At 46.7% G+C, this 19,681-nt stretch overlaps 1 protein-coding gene across 7 annotated transcripts in view; it reads left to right on the forward strand.

The window, feature by feature from the left end:
- Window positions 1–19,681, forward strand: part of plekha1b (pleckstrin homology domain containing, family A (phosphoinositide binding specific) member 1b) — a 45,777-nt gene that overhangs the window by 16,455 nt on the left and 9,641 nt on the right. For all 7 annotated transcript variants that reach the window (XM_036946266.1, XM_036946264.1, XM_036946267.1 and 4 more), the window contains exons 2-8: window positions 3,601–3,774; window positions 7,708–7,764; window positions 7,964–8,009; window positions 10,933–11,030; window positions 13,234–13,356; window positions 14,188–14,328; window positions 14,825–14,893. In XM_036946266.1, the coding sequence (XP_036802161.1) occupies window positions 3,634–3,774; window positions 7,708–7,764; window positions 7,964–8,009; window positions 10,933–11,030; window positions 13,234–13,356; window positions 14,188–14,328; window positions 14,825–14,893 (675 nt within the window). In that variant the 5' untranslated portion in view covers window positions 3,601–3,633. The remainder of the gene's footprint in view (window positions 1–3,600; window positions 3,775–7,707; window positions 7,765–7,963; window positions 8,010–10,932; window positions 11,031–13,233; window positions 13,357–14,187; window positions 14,329–14,824; window positions 14,894–19,681) is intronic.

Consider the following 19,681-nt stretch of genomic DNA (forward strand, 5'->3'; position numbering starts at 1 on the left):
GGAAGAAAACCTGATGGAGACTGCAAAAGACCTGAGACTGAGACGGAGATTTGTCTTCCAACAAGACAATGATCCAAAACATAAAGCAAAATCTACAATGGAATGGTTCAAAAATAAACATATCCAGGTGTTAGAATGGCCAAGTCAAAGTCCAGACCTGAATCCAATCGAGAATCTGTGGAAAGAACTGAAAACTGCTGTTCACAAATGCTCTCCATCCAACCTCACTGAGCTCGAGCTGTTTTGCAAGGAGGAATGGGAAAAAATTTCAGTCTTTCGATGTGCAAAACTGATAGAGACATACCCCAAGCGACTTACAGCTGTAATCGCAGCAAAAGGTGGCGCTACAAAGTATTAACTTAAGGGGGCTGAATAATTTTGCACGCCCAATTTTTCAGTTTTTGATTTGTTAAAAAAGTTTGAAATATCCAATAAATGTCGTTCCACTTCATGATTGTGTCCCACTTGTTGTTGATTCTTCACAAAAAAATACAGTTTTATATCTTTATGTTTGAAGCCTGAAATGTGGCAAAAGGTCGCAAAGTTCAAGGGGGCCGAATACTTTCGCAAGGCACTGTAATTGGGGATCCCTGCCATATAGGCTACCCCACCTGAATTGCCTCACTACAGCACCATGGTCATGTTCTTGGCCACATAAAATGTTAAAACGTTTTGCAACTAAAATGAGCATGTCTTATTGGACAGTTCCAGGTAGTCCCTCCCAGTTTGGTCTGTTTTCTTCCATTTGGTACCTAATGAACACGACCCTGGTTTGGACAGCCTCTAGTATACAGAGTGTCATTTTAAAACCAATGCATTTTTGGGGAATCTAATCGCCAACATATCATCAAGATCATCAGCAGATGCACTTCTTAAATCTTTACACAGTGAGACAAGGACAAGGACTGTGCCGGGAGAAGTTGGGCCGTAGTTTGTTCGACAAACCTAAGGGGGAAAGTGGAGAAGGTCACTGAATGTTACCACATTAACATTTAGATGACCTGTTTTTTTCCTGCACTTCCTCTATACTTTATAGACAGAAACAACTTTTCCAGAGAGGAAATTATAAAGATAGTTGGGCTTAGCCTGTGTTGAACTCATCAGTGGGATGGAGGGAGGTAGAGTCTGATGGAAGTGAAGGAGGGAGGGAATGTTGACTGTGCATGTCCCATAAAGAGTAGGAATGGTGTAGTAGGATGGTGTTGTAGAAGGCGGTTGTAGAATTATGTAGTAGGATGATGTTGTAGAAGGTGGTTGTAGAATGATGTAGTAGGAGGGTGTTGTAGAAGGTGGTTGTAGAATGATGTAGTAGGATGATGTAGTAGAAGGTGGTTGTAGAATGATGTAGTAGGATGATGTAGTAGAAGGTGGTTGTAGAATGATGTAGTAGGATGGTGTTGTAGAAGGCGGTTGTAGAATGATGTAGTAGGATGGTGTTGTAGAAGGCGGTTGTAGAATGGTGTAATAGGATGGTGTTGTAGAAGGCGGTTGTAGAATGATGTAGTAGGATGGTGTTGTAGAATGATGTAGTAGGAGGGTGTTGTAGAAGGTGGTTGTAGAATGATGTAGTAGGATGATGTAGTAGGATGACGTTGTAGAAGGCGGTTGTAGAATGATGTAGTAGGATGATGTTGTAGAATGATGTAGTAGGATGATGTTGTAGAAGGTGGTTGTAGAATGATGTAGTAGGAGGGTGTTGTTGAAGGCGGTTGTAGAATGATGTAGTAGGATGGTGTTGTAGAAGGCGGTTGTAGAATGATGTAGTAGGATGATGTAGTAGGATGGTGTTGTTGAAGGCGGTTGTAGAATGATGTAGTAGGATGGTGTTGTAGAAGGCGGTTGTAGAATGATGTAGTAGGATGGTGTTGTAGAAGGCGGTTGTAGAATGATGTAGTAGGATGGTGTTGTAGAAGGCGGTTGTAGAATGATGTAGTAGGATGATGTAGTAGAATGATGTAGTAGGATGATGTAGTAGGATGGTGTTGTTGAAGGCGGTTGTAGAATGATGTAGTAGGATGGTGTTGTAGAAGGCGGTTGTAGAATGATGTAGTAGGATGGTGTTGTAGAAGGCGGTTGTAGAATGATGTAGTAGGATGGTGTTGTAGAAGGCGGTTGTAGAATGATGTAGTAGGATGATGTAGTAGAATGATGTAGTAGAATGATGTAGTAGGATGGTGTAATAGGATGGTGTTGTAGAAGGTGGTTGTAGAATGATGTAGTAGGATGATGTAGTAGAATGATGTAGTAGGAGGGTGTTGTTGAAGGCGGTTGTAGAATGATGTAGTAGGATGGTGTTGTAGAAGGCGGTTGTAGAATGATGTAGTAGGATGGTGTTGTAGAAGGCGGTTGTAGAATGATGTAGTAGGATGATGTAGTAGAATGATGTAGTAGAATGATGTAGTAGGATGATGTAGTAGGATGGTGTTGTAGAAGGCGGTTGTAGAATGATGTAGTAGGATGATGTAGTAGAATGATGTAGTAGGATGATGTAGTAGGATGATGTAGTAGAATGATGTAGTAGGATGGTGTTGTAGAATGATGTAGTAGGATGGTGTTGTAGAAGGCGGTTGTAGAATGATGTAGTAGGATGGTGTTGTAGAATGATGTAGTAGGATGATGTAGTAGGATGGTGTTGTAGAAGGCGGTTGTAGAATGATGTAGTAGGATGATATAGTAGAAGGCGGTTGTAGAATGATGTAGTAGGAGGGTGTTGTAGAATGATGTAGTAGGATGGTGTTGTAGAAGGCGGTTGTAGAATGATGTAGTAGGATGATATAGTAGAAGGTGGTTGTAGAATGATGTAGTAGGATGGTGTTGTAGAAGGCGGTTGTAGAATGATGTAGTAGGATGATATAGTAGAAGGCGGTTGTAGAATGATGTAGTAGGATGATATAGTAGAAGGCGGTTGTAGAATGATGTAGTAGGATGATATAGTAGAAGGCGGTTGTAGAATGATGTAGTAGGATGGTGTTGTAGAAGGCGGTTGTAGAATGATGTAGTAGGATGGTGTTGTAGAAGGCGGTTGTAGAATGATGTAGTAGGATGGTGTTGTAGAATGATGTAGTAGGATGGTGTTGTAGAATGATGTTGTAGAAGGCGGTTGTAGAATGATGTAGTAGGATGGTGTTGTAGAAGGCGGTTGTAGAATGATGTAGTAGGATGGTGTTGTAGAAGGCGGTTGTAGAATGATGTAGTAGGAGGATGTAGTAGAAGGCGGTTGTAGAATGATGTAGTAGGATGGTGTTGTAGAAGTTGGTTGTAGAATGATGTAGTAGGATGATGTAGTAGAAGGCGGTTGTAGAATGATGTAGTAGGATGGCGTTGTAGGACGGCGTAGTAATCGTGTACCGCTGACACAAACTGTAGACGAGACTCACTCATCTCTTCATTGGCTGCTTAGCTGAGAGACAGACTCTCACTCCTGCTCGCTCTCTCTCGCTCTCTTGTCTCTCTCTGGCTCTCGTCTATCTTTCTTCCACCCCGCCTCTCTCTCTATCATCCCCCATTCCTCTTACACTTATCGTCTCATCTCTCTCTCTTTCTCCACATCCACTTCTCTTTCTCTCATCTATTTATCTCTCCCTCTCCTTATCTCCTCAGCATACAGTGGAATGAGCAGGCTGAGGTGGGGAGATGCCTTACGTGGATCGGCAGAACCGGATCTGTGGCTTCCTGGACATTGAGGAGAATGAGAACAGCGGCAAGTTCCTCCGACGCTACTTCATCCTGGACACCAAGGAGGGTAGCCTGGTGTGGTACATGGACAACCCACAGGTAGGACAGCAGGGTGGTAAACACACACACACACACACACACACACACACAGAAGCTGACAGAAGTACACGCACAAATATGCAGAACAGACATAGTGTAGCTATTGACTACATACAGTACCAGTCAAAAGTTTGGGCACACCTTTATTTATACTATTTTCTACATTGTAGAATAATAGTGAAGACATCAAAACTATTAAATAACACTTGGAATCATGTAGTAACCAAAATAGTGTTAAACAAAACAAAATATACAGTGCCTTGCGAAAGTATTCGGCCCCCTTGAACTTTGCGACCTTTTGCCACATTTCAGGCTTCAACATAAAGATATAAAACTGTATTTTTTTGTGAAGAATCAACAACAAGTGGGACACAATCATGAAGTGGAACGACATTTATTGGATATTTCTAACTTTTTTAACAAATCAAAAACTGAAAAATTGGGCGTGCAAAATTATTCAGCCCCTTTACTTTCAGTGCAGCAAACTCTCTCCAGAAGTTCAGTGAGGATCTCTGAATGATCCAATGTTGACCTAAATGACTAATGATGATAAATACAATCCACCTGTGTGTAATCAAGTCTCCGTATAAATGCACCTGCACTGTGATAGTCTAAGAGGTCCGTTAAAAGCGCAGAGAGCATCATGAAGAACAAGGAACACACCAGGCAGGTCCGAGATACTGTTGTGAAGAAGTTTAAAGCCGGATTTGGATACAAAAAGATTTCCCAAGCTTTAAACATCCCAAGGAGCACTGCGCAAGCGATAATATTGAAATGGAAGGAGTATCAGACCACTGCAAATCTACCAAGACCTGGCCGTCCCTCTAAACTTTCAGCTCATACAAGGAAAAGACTGATCAGAGATGCAGCCAAGAGGCCCATGATCACTCTGGATGAACTGCAGAGATCTACAGCTGAGGTGGGAGACTCTGTCCATAGGACAACAATCAGTCGTATATTGCACAAATCTGGCCTTTATGGAAGAGTGGCAAGAAGAAAGCCATTTATTAAAGATATCCATAAAAAGTGTCGTTTAAAGTTTGCCACAAGCCACCTGGGAGACACACCAAACATGTGGAAGAAGGTGCTCTGGTCAGATGAAACCAAAATTGAACTTTTTGGCAACAATGCAAAACGTTATGTTTGGCGTAAAAGCAACACAGCTGAACACACCATCCCCACTGTCAAACATGGTGGTGGCAGCATCATGGTTTGGGCCTGCTTTTCTTCAGCAGGGACAGGGAAGGTGGTTAAAATTGATGGATGGAGCCAAATACAGGACCATTCTGGAAGAAAACCTGATGGAGTCTGCAAAAGACCTGAGACTGGGACGGAGATTTGTCTTCCAACAAGACAATGATCCAAAACATAAATCAAAATCTACAATGGAATGGTTCAAAAATAAACATATCCAGGTGTTAGAATGGCCAAGTCAAAGTCCAGACATGAATCCAATCGAGAATCTGTGGAAAGAACTGAAAACTGCTGTTCACAAATGCTCTCCATCCAACCTCACTGAGCTCGAGCTGTTTTGCAAGGAGGAATGGGAAAAAATGTCAGTCTCTTGATGTGCAAAACTGATAGAGACATACCCCAAGCGACTTACAGCTGTAATCGCAGCAAAAGGTGGCGCTACAAAGTATTAACTTAAGGGGGCTGAATAATTTTGCATGCCCAATTTTTCAGTTTTTGTATGTTAAAAAAGTTTGAAATATCCAATAAATGTCGTTCCACTTCATGATTGTGTCCCACTTGTTGTTGATTCTTCACAAAAAAATACAGTTTTATATCTTTATGTTTGAAGCCTGAAATGTGGCAAAAGGTTGCAAAGTTCAAGGGGACCGAATACTTTCGCAAGGCACTGTATGTTATATTTGAGATTCTTCACCCTCTGCCTTGATGACAGCTTTGTACACTCTTGGCATTCTCTCATCCAGCTTTATGAGGTAGTCACCTGGAATCCATTTCAATTAACAGGTGTGCCTTGTTAAAAGTTAATTTCAGGAATTTATTTCCTTCTTATTGCATTTAAGCCAATCAGTTGTGTTGTGACAAGGTAGGGGTGGTATGCAGAAGATAGCACTATTTGGTAGAAGACCAAGTCTATCTTGTGGCAAGAACAGCTCAAATAAGCAATTACTTTAAGACATCAATACTTTAAGACATAAAAGTCAGTCAATCCGGAAAATGTCAAAAATGTTGAACGTTTCTTCAAGTGCAGTCACAAAAACCATCAAGTACTATGATGAAACTGGCTCTCATGAGGACCACCACAGGGAAGGAAGACCCAGAGTTACCTCTGCTGCAAAGGATAAGTTCATCAGAGTTACTGGCCTCTGAAATTGCAGCCCAAATAAATGCTTCTCAGAGTTCAAGTAACAGACACATCTCAACAATCAACTGTTCAGAGGAGACTGCGTGAATTAGACCTTCATGGTTGATTTGCTGCGAAGAAACCACTACTAAAGGACACCAATAATAAAAAGAGAATTGCTTGGGCCAAGAAACACGAGCAATGGACATTAGACCGGTGGTAATCTGTCCTTTGGTCTGATGATTCCAAATTTGCGATTTTTGGTTCCAACCACTGCGTCTTTGTGAGACGCATAGTAGGTCAACGGGTGATCTCAGCATGTGTGGTTCCCATCGTGAAGCATGGCAGAGGAGGTGTGATGGTGTGGGAGTCCTTTGCTGGTGACACTGTCTGTGATTTATTTAGAATTCAAGGCATACTTAACCAGCATGGCTACCACAGCATTCTGCAGCAATACGCCATCCCATCTGGTTTGCATTTAGTGGGACTACCAGTTGTTTTTAAACAGGACAATGACCCAACACACCTCCAGGCTGTGTAAGGGCTATTTGACCAAGACGGAGCATGATGGAGTGCTGCATCAGATGACCTGGCCTCCACAATCACCCAACCTCAACCTATTTGAGATGGTTTGGGATGAGTTGAACCTCAGTGTGAAGGAAAAGCAGCCAACAAGTGCTCAGCACATGTGGAACTCCTTCAAGACTGTTGGAAAAGCATTCCAGGTGAAGCTGGTTGAGAGAATGCCAAGAGTGTGCAAAGCTGTCATCAAGGCAGAGGGTGGCTACTTTCAAGAATCTAAAATATTAAATATATTTTGATTTGTTTAACACTTTTTTGGGGGTTACTACATGATTGCAAATGTGTTATTTCATAGTTTTGATGTCTTCGCTATAATTCTACAATGTAGAAAATAAAGAAAAAACATTGAATGAGTGGGTGTGTCCAAAATTTTGACTGGTACTGTACATTTCACAGAGGAAATCATGAGTTAGGCTATGATGCTCTCACCTCCCTCAAGTCATCAGTCTCTCATGTCTGTGTGTTTAATCAACGCATGCATTTAGGCTGATGTCATTTTTTGAGTGGGCAGCAGCTGACACGGTCCTATGTACTTACAGTATGCACTGGAGTAGAACATTAGCGGTAGGATGAATTTAATAGTTGCTTCTGTTTGGACTGACCTAATCTCATAAAGTATTGCACTGGATTCATCCGTCTGGTCTGGCCAGACCACTCTGGGCCATCAAGAGGAAATGTGTGTGTCGTCGGCTGGGGAGATGATGCTACGTCTGGGGAAACCGAGTCGAGTTACACGTCTGCCCAGACGTCCGTCCGTCCGTCCGTCTGTCTGTCTTTCCCTCCCCCAGATATTGGCGTGAACAGAAACAATCAGACTTAATGTTTTACAGGTCTATTAAATGCATGTCATCTGTTTGGTGGGGAGTGGGAGCTCAGTGAGGAATACCTGTACAAAGACAGACTTGGTTATGCCCTCAAAAAATGATATCATTTATTGATGCTGCCATGGGCTCTGAATTATTCATTTCAGTTTAGTTTCCATCTCCAAGACTTGAAAATCGTTTAATGTTTTCATCACTGTTCAATCCTCTGTTTAGAACCTGCCCAAAGGAGCTGAAAATGTTGGCTCCCTCAGACTCACCTACATCTCCAAGGTCAGTCAAGTTGTCCAATAATGTTATTGAATTAAATCCTGTCTGACAGACACAGACATGGCCAACCACAGTCTTAGGTGTGAACATCTGTCTCATTCTCTCTCTCTCTCTCTGTCTCTCTCCCTCTCTCTCTCTCTCTCGCTCTCGCTCTCTTGCTCTCTCGCTCTCTCTCTCTCGCTCTCTCTCTTTCCCCCTCTAGGTGAGTGATGCCACAAAGCTGCGACCAAAGGCGGAGTTCTGCTTCGGTAAGTCCTAAAACCTTTGGATTTGATTCAGTGTTTGTAAAACATTACTGCTAGTTGTGTGTATTAGTATGTTTATGTATTGTCTCTCTAGGAGTGTGCTGTCTGGGGGGTTCTGTGAAGGAGGAAGCATTGGGAGGAAAGTGGGGGGGCACTGGGCAGGGAGTGTGGGGGGGGTGGGAGTAGGGGGCAGCTTGTAGCAAAGACACCGTTGACCTTTAGCTATTGAACTAGAATGATTTTATTTAGTTCACTAAGGTCGATGATTTGAGCCTCCCCCCCATCAGTAATTGTTTCACTGTTCACCTGTCCCCTCTTTCCATAGATTCCCTCCCCCCTCCCTCCCTCGCTGGGGTTTAAAAGGGACCATTTTCTGTATGACGTGCTGTTGTTCAACAGGCCCTTTGTCCCTCAGCAGCCCCAGTCAGGAGTATACAGTAGCTCCCCCACTCAATAGAAGGAAGCAGTAGGATGACCCACCGGTGACCGCCAAGAGCTGGCTCGACCCAACCATGTTGTTCGATGAGCGGGGGTGTCGAGTTTGGGGCATGGGTGGGGGTCTTTCCTGCATGACAGGATGCTGGAGTCCAAATCGGAACCCCCCTCTCTAAAACCCTGGGTTTATTTTTAACCTTGGTATTTGCATGATCCAGGTCCACTTTTGGATAGTCTCATCAATCTATTCCAGTACTGTAGTTTTAGGATTACCTGACTGTCCAAGTATGAGGAAAACCTACCTCAGCCCTGACTGAGTCTAGTGTGTATATGCATGTGCATTTGCATTTGAGTGTGTGGGTTGGTGCGCTTTGGTGAATCATTGTGAGGATCACAAAACTGAGACGTTGAATAGGACGGCAGAAGACAGTCCACTGGTATTATGTCTCCTTGAATAGGACGGTGGAAGACAGTCCACTGGTATTATGTCTCCTTGAATAGGACGGTGGAAGACAGTCCACTGGTATTATGTCTCCTTGAATAGGACGGTGGAAGACAGTCCACTGGTATTATGTCTCCTTGAATAGGACGGTGGAAGACGGTCCACTGGTATTATGTCTCCTTGAATAGGACGGTGGAAGACAGTCCACTGGTATTATGTCTCCTTCAATAGGACGGTGGAAGATAGTCCACTGGTATTATGTCTCCTTCAATAGGACGGTGGAAGACAGTCCACTGGTATTATGTCTCCTTCAATAGGACGGTGGAAGATAGTCCACTGGTATTATGTCTCCTTCAATAGGACGGTGGAAGACAGTCCACTGGTATTATGTCTCCTTCAATAGGACGGTGGAAGACAGTCAACTGGTATTATGTCTCCTTCAATAGGACGGTGGAAGACAGTCAACTGGTATTATGTCTCCTTGAATAGGACGGTGGAAGACAGTCCACTGGTATTATGTCTCCTTCAATAGGACGGTGGAAGACAGTCCACTGGTATTATGTCTCCTTGAATAGGACGGTGGAAGACAGTCCACTGGTATTATGTCTCCTTGAATAGGACGGTGGAAGACAGTCCACTGGTATTATGTCTCCTTGAATAGGACGGTGGAAGACAGTCCACTGGTATTATGTCTCCTTGAATAGGACGGTGGAAGACAGTCCACTGGTATTATGTCTCCTTGAATAGGACGGTGGAAGACAGTCCACTGGTATTATGTCTCCTTGAATAGGACGGTGGAAGATAGTCCACTGGTATTATGTCTCCTTGAATAGGACGGTGGAAGACAGTCCACTGGTATTATGTCTCCTTCAATAGGACGGTGGAAGACAGTCCACTGGTATTATGTCTCCTTGAATAGGACGGTGGAAGACAGTCCACTGGTATTATGTCTCCTTGAATAGGACGGTGGAAGACAGTCCACTGGTATTATGTCTCCTTGAATAGGACGGTGGAAGACAGTCCACTGGTATTATGTCTCCTTGAATAAGATGGTGGAAGACAGTCCACTGGTATTATGTCTCCTTGAATAGGATGGTGGAAGACAGTCCACTGGTATTATGTCTCCTTGAATAGGATGGTGGAAGACAGTCCACTGGTATTATGTCTCCTTGAATAGGATGGTGGAAGACGGTCCACTGGTATTATGTCTCCTTGAATAGGACGGTGGAAGACAGTCCACTGGTATTATGTCTCCTTGAATAGGACGGTGGAAGACAGTCCACTGGTATTATGTCTCCTTGAATAGGATGGTGGAAGACAGTCCACTGGTATTATGTCTCCTTGAATAGGATGGTGGAAGACAGTCCACTGGTATTATGTCTCCTTGAATAGGATGGTGGAAGACGGTCCACTGGTATTATGTCTCTGTTAGGGATGGGAAACATAATACTGCCGGACAAAGGTTGTGTTCCAAATGCCACCTTATTCCTGATAGGGAAAAATGGAAATGTCTCTCTCTGGATTCTGAACATGGGACTCAGCCGAGCACTCTAAACAGCATGTGTCAGACTACTTAGCAGAAATATGTTACTGAAATACAGAGATGCATAATTAAACTCTGCTAATGGGCCTAACTGACAGAACTGCTGCTATGGTCAATCCAACGTCTGCATTGGCCATGCAGCGTTTACGGTGATAGTGCCTCTGCAGAAGGCAAGGCAGAGGTGTTGTGAAGGAAGTTGTCAGGGAAATGAGGCTGTGTTTGTACAGGCAATGCAGTACGGAGCACAATTTGGCCTCTGGAGGCGCCGCAATTGTGTCACACCATCCACATGGTGGCCCGAACACATTTTGGGACACACACCTTGACTTTTCTCACATTTAGTTACATCTCTCTGCCCCTCTCTCCCCCTCCCTCTCTCTGCCCCTCCTCTCTCTCTCTCTCTCTCTCTCTCTCTCTCTCTCTCTCTCTCTCTCTCCTGCCCCCCCCCCCTCACTCTCCTGCCCCTCTCTCTCTCTCCCCCTCTCTCTCTCTCGCTCTCTCCCCAGTCATCAATGCTGGTATGAGGAAGTTCTACCTCCAGGCCAATGATCAGCAGGATCTGGTAGAGTGGGTCAACGTGCTCAACAACGCCACCAAGATCACAGTGAGTCCCCTGCCCTGTCTCTTGTCATAAGTCTCCCGTAGTACAAGACCGCTTCCATCTCAACGCCGGCTAGGAAAGGACCTGTGATTCAGAATTAGGATGTGTTATCCCAGTTCAGCTGGCGTGAGTGAGTGGGATGGAGGAGGATGACAAGGCCGGCATACCTCACGTGTGTCTACTGTCAAGTCAACAGTGGAGAGAAAGACATTATGAAGCAGTCACTTGCTGGGCCCAGGAACCCCTGTCTGTTTCCTACAGGGCATCCAAACCCCTCTGGACGGGGGATCTTTTCTCTTACTGTGTCACTGAGGGCCCATCTGACTAGCCCTCACAGATACAGACACACACACGGACACACACACACAGACACACACACAGGCAGGCACGTACATACACACACACACACTCGCCTTGCACAAATGTAAACACACACACACACACACACACACACACACACACACACACACACACACACACACACACACACACACACACACCAAAGCACACAGGACAAAGGGGAAGGCGAGTGCTCTGAGTCACGGACTGTTGCTACAGAAAAGGAAGTAATGGGACAGAACAGAATGGGACAGAACAGAACGGGACAGAACAGGGCAGAACAGAACAGGGCAGAACAGAACAGGGCAGAACAGAACAGGGCAGAACATAACATAACAGGGCAGAACAGAACGGGGCAGAACAGAACGGGGCAGAACAGAACGGGGCAGAACAGAACGGAGCAGAACAGAACAGAACGGGGCAGAACAGAACGGGGCAGAACAGAACGGAGCAGAACAGAACAGGGCAGAACAGAACAGAACAGGGCAGAACAGAACAGAACAGGGCAGAACAGAACAGAACAGGGCAGAACAGAACAGAACAGGGCAGAACAGAACAGGGCAGAACAGAACAGGGCAGAACAGAACAGGGCAGAACAGAACGGGGCAGAACAGAACGGAGCAGAACAGAACAGAACGGGGCAGAACAGAACGGGGCAGAACAGAACGGGGCAGAACAGAACGGGGCAGAACAGAACGGGGCAGAACAGGGCAGAACAGAACGGAGCAGAACAGAACGAGGCAGAACAGAACGGGGCAGAACAGAACGGGGCAGAACAGAACGGAGCAGAACAGAACAGAACGGAGCAGAACAGAACAGGGCAGAACAGAACGGGGCAGAACAGGACAGAACAAGACAGGACAGGGCAGGACAGAACAGAACGGGGCAGAACAGAACGGGGCAGAACAGAACGGGGCAGAACAGAACGGGGCAGAACAGAACAGAGCAGAACAGAACAGAACGGGGCAGAACAGAACGGGGCAGAACAGAACGGGGCAGAACAGAACGGGGCAGAACAGAACAGGGCAGAACAGAACGGGGCAGAACAGGACAGAACAAGACAGGACAGGGCAGGACAGAACAGTGTGCTTTCACTGGGATTCACTGGAGAGGATGTTCCACTCTAATTACTCTTATAAACTGGGTGGTTTAAGCCCTGAATGCTGATTGGCTGACAGCCATGGTTTATCAGACCGTAACGAAACAATATTTATTTTTATTGCTCTAATTATGTTGGTAACCAGTTTATAATAGCAATAAGGTACCTTGGGGGTTGCGTCGTGCCTAAGAACAGCCCTTAGCCTTGGTATATTGGCCACATACCACATGCCTTATTGCTTAATTAAACCACATCCATGTATGGAACATGGACTGGGCGTTAAGTATAACGTAACATAATAATCAGTTATGTAATAACTTCACAATACACGCACTGTATTGAAGTCTCATCAAACTCTGTTGACTCATGTTCTCTTTACTGAGTTTAGTCCTGCCGCTGACACTGCAATACAGTCTCACAGTCCACTCAACAAGGTCACGCACACAGACGCACACACACTCATACATATTGTACCACACACTTCTACAGACGGCTGTCAATGTTTGACTGTGTGTGTGTGCACTGGAGTGTGATACCTGGCCTGAGCGCACACACACACACACACCAATCGATTACCCCAGTCACCACTCAGTGTAGCAGTTTGTCTCTGAGCCCCCAGGCTAGAGTTGATGGAAAATAGACTAACGAGCAGGCAGGGAGTACATCATCATGTCACTACAGAGACCGCTGAGGGACACATCTAACAAGGTTTTGGGGCATGTTGGCCCGATGCACTCTGGGAGTTGATGTTTATTTGACATGTTCCAGGTGCCAAAGTCGGGGGATGGCCAGCCCAGTGCAGAGATGACCCAGGAGGGGCTGGGTGCCACAAAGCAGATCTCCTATAAGACAGAGATCATAGGTGGAGTACCCATCATCACTGCCACACAGGTAAGGAAGATGCACCAGTCTGGCCCAGCACTAACCAGGCCCTAACCAAACATGAGTAAGGAGTAAGGATCAGATTTTCCAGATGTCCGGGATGGGATATTCCTGGAATCAAGAAGGAATATCCTGGATTCCCTCACCTGGGATTTCTGGAAAACCTGGGGGAGTTTCTGAAAATCTGCAACCCTTAACACGAGTAAATAGACATATCTGACATATGTTTGAAGGCCATTTGCTCAGCTGTGGCTTGGAACAGTTCAGTCAAATCTGTCAAATTGGGACAGTAACAAGCAACATTCCATAACTGAGTTTTTGTTCCCTTAGTAACTTGATTTCAGCCATGTTAATCAGCAATATAAATAGATGGTCTGACTGAATAGAAATGTCCATGGATCAGGCAATATTTTAGATAGTGACAGACATTGAACTTAATGTTCCTCTGAGGAGGAGCTCACTGTGTGGTGTGTTTTCTGGTACGTATGAGCAGTACCAGTCATATCCTGTCTTGTGTTGGTATATGGTATGTAGCAAGGCCTCTTAAAAAACACGGGCTGAAAGTGAAAAGTTACATCCAGATGCACAAGCTATGATGTCACTTCCTGTGTGGGCAGTGGCAGTGCAGTGGTCTGGCCTCAACTTCAGATTATGGAACAGCCAGTGAATTCGCTATCATTATTGTTTGCTGTAAACACACATTTATAGTCACTGGAGATGAAGATATGGTGGGGGCTTGCCACACACACGTGTGTGTGTGTGTGTGTGTGTGTGTGTGTCCGATATACTCCCATGCGTGTGTGTGTTTGTACACTTACCTGTGTGTGTCCTGCGGTGCAGGAGCAGGGCGACGGGGGGCAGAACGGAGCAGAGCGGGGGGGCCAGCGGAAGGCCCACAGCCAGCTGCCCTACTTCCTGGGGCGAGGGGCGCAGGACCAGGCGCTCATCAAGGCTGGATACTGTGTGAAGCAGGGAGCCGTGGTGAGTAGAGACGGTACAGACAGTGGGAGAACTCTTCCCGGTGCTGTAGCCCTAGAAGCCCGCAGTAGGACCACCGTTCGTAACGGAACGCAATGGAAAACGTTTCTGCCGTGTGGTTCCTAATGAGTACACCACAAGCTCAGAGGGATTCTCCCTCAGCTACAAGCTTTTTATACTAGTGGAATTCCTGGCTGTGTGTGTTTGTCAACCTATATGATTATGATGTGTTGGAGTTGGATAGCAGCAGGCATCTGACCAGCTGTTTCATAGGGTGAATTATATCCCTCATCGTTGTTCTGCCTTTGACCTAACTTCTCTTAGCTAATCTATTAATGGAACATATTAACCACAGTAATCCAGACCTTCTAAAGCAACCAGTGGCCATATACAATGTCGGAATAGCTATCAATTAGCAGAATTCTTAGCAAGTCAAAAGGATTTGGAGGAGCTGGAAATGTTGCCAGCCATCTGTAATGTTTTCCTTTCTCTTCCGCAGATGAAGAACTGGAAGAGGAGATACTTCTTACTGGAGGAGAATGCAGTCAGCTACTTTAAGTCAGACCTGGTTAGTGGGAATGTGTCTCTGTCCTCTCCTCCTTCTGTGGGCGGCTGTGAGCAAGGTGACACACACTCCACACAAAATTACCTTGAGCCGCCCACGCCAACACACAATTGAAAGGAGCTGCCTGACCCCGTTGGCTAGCAGTTCGTCTTTGTTTTGCACCTGTGTTTCACAGACCCCTAGAGCTCCTGACAGACACACACAGATTAGATAAGAGCCGACTCCAGGTCTGTGTATTGTTGCAGGCTCCCAAAGCTCTTGGCACAGCTACTAATAAATAGGACTTCCAAATGGACAAGCTGGGTTTTGATTCATCATCCATGCTGGCCCAGATTCTCAGCATTTCTATTCTGTACTGTAGCTAGATGAATGCAAGATTGTTGATAAATCTGTTTGTCCCACTCACATTCTGCACCTCCTCTCTCATGGTCTGAGAGGTAGAGAACGAGTTCAGACAAGAGGGACAAGTTTTCTCCCTCCTTTACTCCCTGCGTTTTTAGAATAAAGAGTGGCTTGTGTAGTGAATGAGCTTGTCTCCCATTGGCCCTAACAGATTTTTGGACAATTTAGAATGTTACACACCACGTATAGCCACGGGTATGCAGCATTTTAAATGTATAAGGGAATAAGGCGAGACTCAGATGCAGACACGGGAGGCAGATGGTTTGAGTCTTTGATATTTATTATAATCCAAAAGGGTAGGCAAGAGAATGGTCATGGATAGGCAAAAGGTCAAAACCAGTTCAGAGTCCAGGAGGTACAGAGTTGCAGGCAGGCTCGACATCAAGGCAGGCAGGTACAGAGTCCAGAAACAGGCAAGGGTCAAAACCGGCAGGACTAGCAAAATGAGAATAGGAAAAGTAGGAACACGGAAAAAACACGCTGGTTGACTTGAACATACAAGACGAACTGGCACAAAGAGACAGGAAACACAGGGATAAATACACCGGGAAAAATAAGCGACACCTGGAGGAGGTGGAGACAATCACAAGGACAGGCGAAACAGATCAGGGCGTGACAGTATCCCCCTCTAGGGACGCCACCAGGAGTCCTACCTGGGTGCATACCTGGCTGACCGGGGTGTCGGTGATTAGGGCCGAGTCCAGAATGTCTTTAGCAGGAACCCAGCACCTCTCCTCCGGGCCATAACCCTCCCAGTCAACCAGGTACTGGAAACCCCTGCCCCGTGGTCAAACCCTCAGGAGGCATCTCACCGTGTACGCTGGCTGGCCATCGATGACTCGGGGGGGAGCGATGGGCCTAGAAATAGAACACTGTGAGACAAGGGCTTAATCCTGGACACCTGAAAAGTAGGGTGAACACGGAGGGTACAGGGCAACAGCAGTTGGACAGCCGTGGGACTAATGACTCTAGAAATGGGGAAAGGACCAATGAGATGGGGGAAAGTTTATGGGCTTCTACCCAGGTGGGTAGGTCAACCATACCATACCCCCGAGTGGACAGTCCGGTGGCGGTCTGCTTGTTGACAATACCTGGAGATGGTCTTGAGAAGAGCCGCCCAAGCGAGAAGAGAGAAGAGAAGAGAAGAGCCGCCTTTTCCAGGTACGCCGACAGCGGACAAACTTCTGGGGTGGAGGTATGTTGTCCTCAACTTCTTGCTCTGGGAAGAGTGGAGGCTGATACCCCATGGAGCATTCGAAGGGGGATAGTCCAGTGGCGGAGCAGGGGAGAGTGTTCCTGGCATATTCCACCCAGACCAGTTGCTGACTCCAGGTGGTGGAATTACTGACAACAAGTCACCGGAGTGCCATCTCCATATCTTGATTGGCTCGCTCTGACTCGCCGTTAGATTGGGGATGAAACCCAGAGGACAGGCTGGCTGACGACCCGATAAGAGTACAGAACACCTTCCAGAACTTGGACGAGAACTGAGGACCCCGGTCCGAGACAATCTCAACTGGGAGTCCATGGATTCGGCAGACGTGCTGCACCATAAGCTGGGCCGTCTCCTTGGCTGAAGGTAACTTCGGAAGAGGGATGAAATGGGCGCCCTTGGAGAATCTGTCAACCACCATCAGGATGGTGGTGTTGCCATCTGACGGAGGAAGCCCAGTGACAAAATCCAGAGAAATATGGGACCAGGGGTGATGAGGGACAGGGAGTGGCTGTAGGAGGCCAGACGGAGCTTGCCGCGGAGTCTTGCTTTGCGTACACACCATGCATGCGGCGACGAAGGCCGAGACATCAGAAACCATGGTGGGCCACCAGATGCGTTGACGAAGGAAAGCCAGGGTTCGACAAGTACCAAGATGACAGGTAAGCCTGGAGGAGTGAGCCCGTTCCAGGACCTGAGACCGGTGCATTGCGGAACAGAGCCTCAATTCCCCAAACAATAGAAGCCATCAAATAAGAGGCCTGGGAGGATGGTCTCAGATTCAGAGGGTGTGGCAGTGGAACTGTACAGACTGGATAGAGCGTCCGGCTTCACGGTTTTTGACCCTGGGCGGTAGGAGATGGTGAAATTGGACCTGGTAATTAACAGAGCCCAACGAGCTTGCCTTGGGTTGAGGCGCTTGGCAGGGCAGCGGTATTCTAAATTCTTAGGATCCGTCCATCCAGAAATGGATGTTCCGCCCCTTCCAGCCAGTCTCTCCACTCCTCCAGAGCCATCTTAACCGCTAGGAGTTCCCGGTTCCCAACGTCATATTTCCTCTCCGCAGAGTTGAGGTGATGGGACCTGAAGGCACAGGGAAGATGATTTTGGTCCTGGACGGATTGCTGGGAAAGAACGGCCCCTACTCCCACATCGGAAGCATCAACCTCAACCACAAACTGGCAAGTCGGGTCCGGGTGGATGAGGATGGGAGCAGTAGTAAATCGCTGCTTTAGATCCCCAAAGCCTTGTCCGCTGCTGGAGACAATGTGAACGGTACCTTGGGAGAGGTGAGTGCAGAGAGGGGAGCCGCCAGGTTGCTGTAGCCCCGAATTAAAGGGCGGTGGAATGTGCAAATCCCAGAAACCGTTGTAGCTTCACCCTGGACGTGGGCTGGGGCCAAGCCACCACCGCTCTCACCTTCTCCGGATCCATCAGAACATTCCCCTCAACAATAATGTATCCCAGAAAGGAGATAGTGGAGCGTTGGAACTCACACTTCTCAGCTTTTACAAACAACTGATTCTCCAGGAGGCGCTGAAGGACCTGTCGAACATGTACTCCTCCATGGCCTTGGTCTCAGGACCAGACAGAGGATATAGCCGGTCTTGAGGCGGTGTGGTTCCCGGAAGAAGGTCAATAGCACGATCGTAAGGAGGATGTGGAGGAAGGGAGGTAGCACGAGCCTTGCTGAAAACCTCCAGGAAGTCATGATACTCTGCGGGCACGGCAGAAAGATCCAAGACCGTACTTAACCCTGGAGGCAGACGTTTCGGAGAAGGCTGTGCCGCCTTTAGGCAATGTTAATGGCAGAACAAGCTCCAACTCAGGATGGAACCCGTAGTCCAGTCAATATCTGGGTTGTGCTTCTGGAGCCAAGAAAACTCCAAAACAAAAGGTAGGTGAGGGAACTCAATGAGGAGGAGCTGAATTGACTCACTCTGATTTCCAGATACCCGCATATTAATGGCAACTGTGCTGTTTGTGACGCTACCAATGGAGCGGCTCTCTAGTGCCCTGGCATCCATGGTAACAGAGAGGAGTTGAGTAGGGATACTTAGTTCTGATACCAAGGTAGCGTCCATGAAACTCTCATCTCCCCCAGAGTCAATAAACACCCGGAGAGACTGAGACTAGTCTCCCCACAGCAAGCTCACATAAGGAGTTTGGGTAATGGGACTTAGAGGGTTCCCAGTCAGAGTCACCAGAGTAGTTGTACCTACTAAGGCTTCAGGTCGCTTTACTGGGCAGGTGGCTATGTAATGCCCTACAGCTCCACAATACAGACAACAATTGGAGCTTAGCCTGCGGGAACGTTCCCTAGGCGATAACCTAGCCCTTCCCAGTTGCATAGGTTCTGGTGTATCAAGCTCATCCGTCATCGATGATTCTCGGAAAAATAGCCTTCGGGGACATCCGGAATCCTTTGAAGATGAGCGAGCCACTGCGGATGAACGATTGTGACCTAAGCCAGACCTCCTCTCACTCCTGCATTCCCTTAGATGTCCATCAATTCTAATGATGAGGGGCGATGAGGGAATCGAGGTCCACCGGTAATTCCCGAGCAGCTAGCTCATCTTTTATCACCTCAGATAGTCCGTGAAGGAAGGTATCGGAAACGGGACTCCGGATTCCAGGCACTCTCAGCGGCCAATGTGCGAAAATCAACAGCCTAGTCTGCCACACTACGGGAGTCTTGACGTAATTCAAGAAGATTTCTCCCGGATACCGGAGAATCGAATACCTTCCTCACCTCTGCCATGAAATTCTCCAGATGACAACAAATGGCGGATTGTTGCTCCCAAACTGCCGTAGTCCAGGAGAGCGCCCTTCTTGACATTAGCGTAATAATATACGGTATCTTCTAAAGTTCTGAAGGAAACGAAGATGGCTGTAGCTCAAAAATAAGGGAGCAGTGAGAAAGAAAACCCTGGCAGGTACCAGAATATTGTTCCGGAAGAGGTAAGCGGGGATCTCGGGGAGCTGGGGGAGGCTGTACAAACTCACCACTAAAGAGAATAGAAAAAGCAGGAACACGGGATAAACACACTGGTTGACTTGAACATACAAGACGAACTGGCACAGAGAGACAGGAAACACAGGGATAAATACACCGGGGAAAATAAGCGACACCTGGAGGAGACAATCACAAGGATAGGTGAAACAGATCAGAACGT

Source organism: Oncorhynchus mykiss, chromosome 16 (genome assembly GCF_013265735.2).
Source record: "Oncorhynchus mykiss isolate Arlee chromosome 16, USDA_OmykA_1.1, whole genome shotgun sequence".
NCBI lineage: Eukaryota > Metazoa > Chordata > Actinopteri > Salmoniformes > Salmonidae > Oncorhynchus > Oncorhynchus mykiss.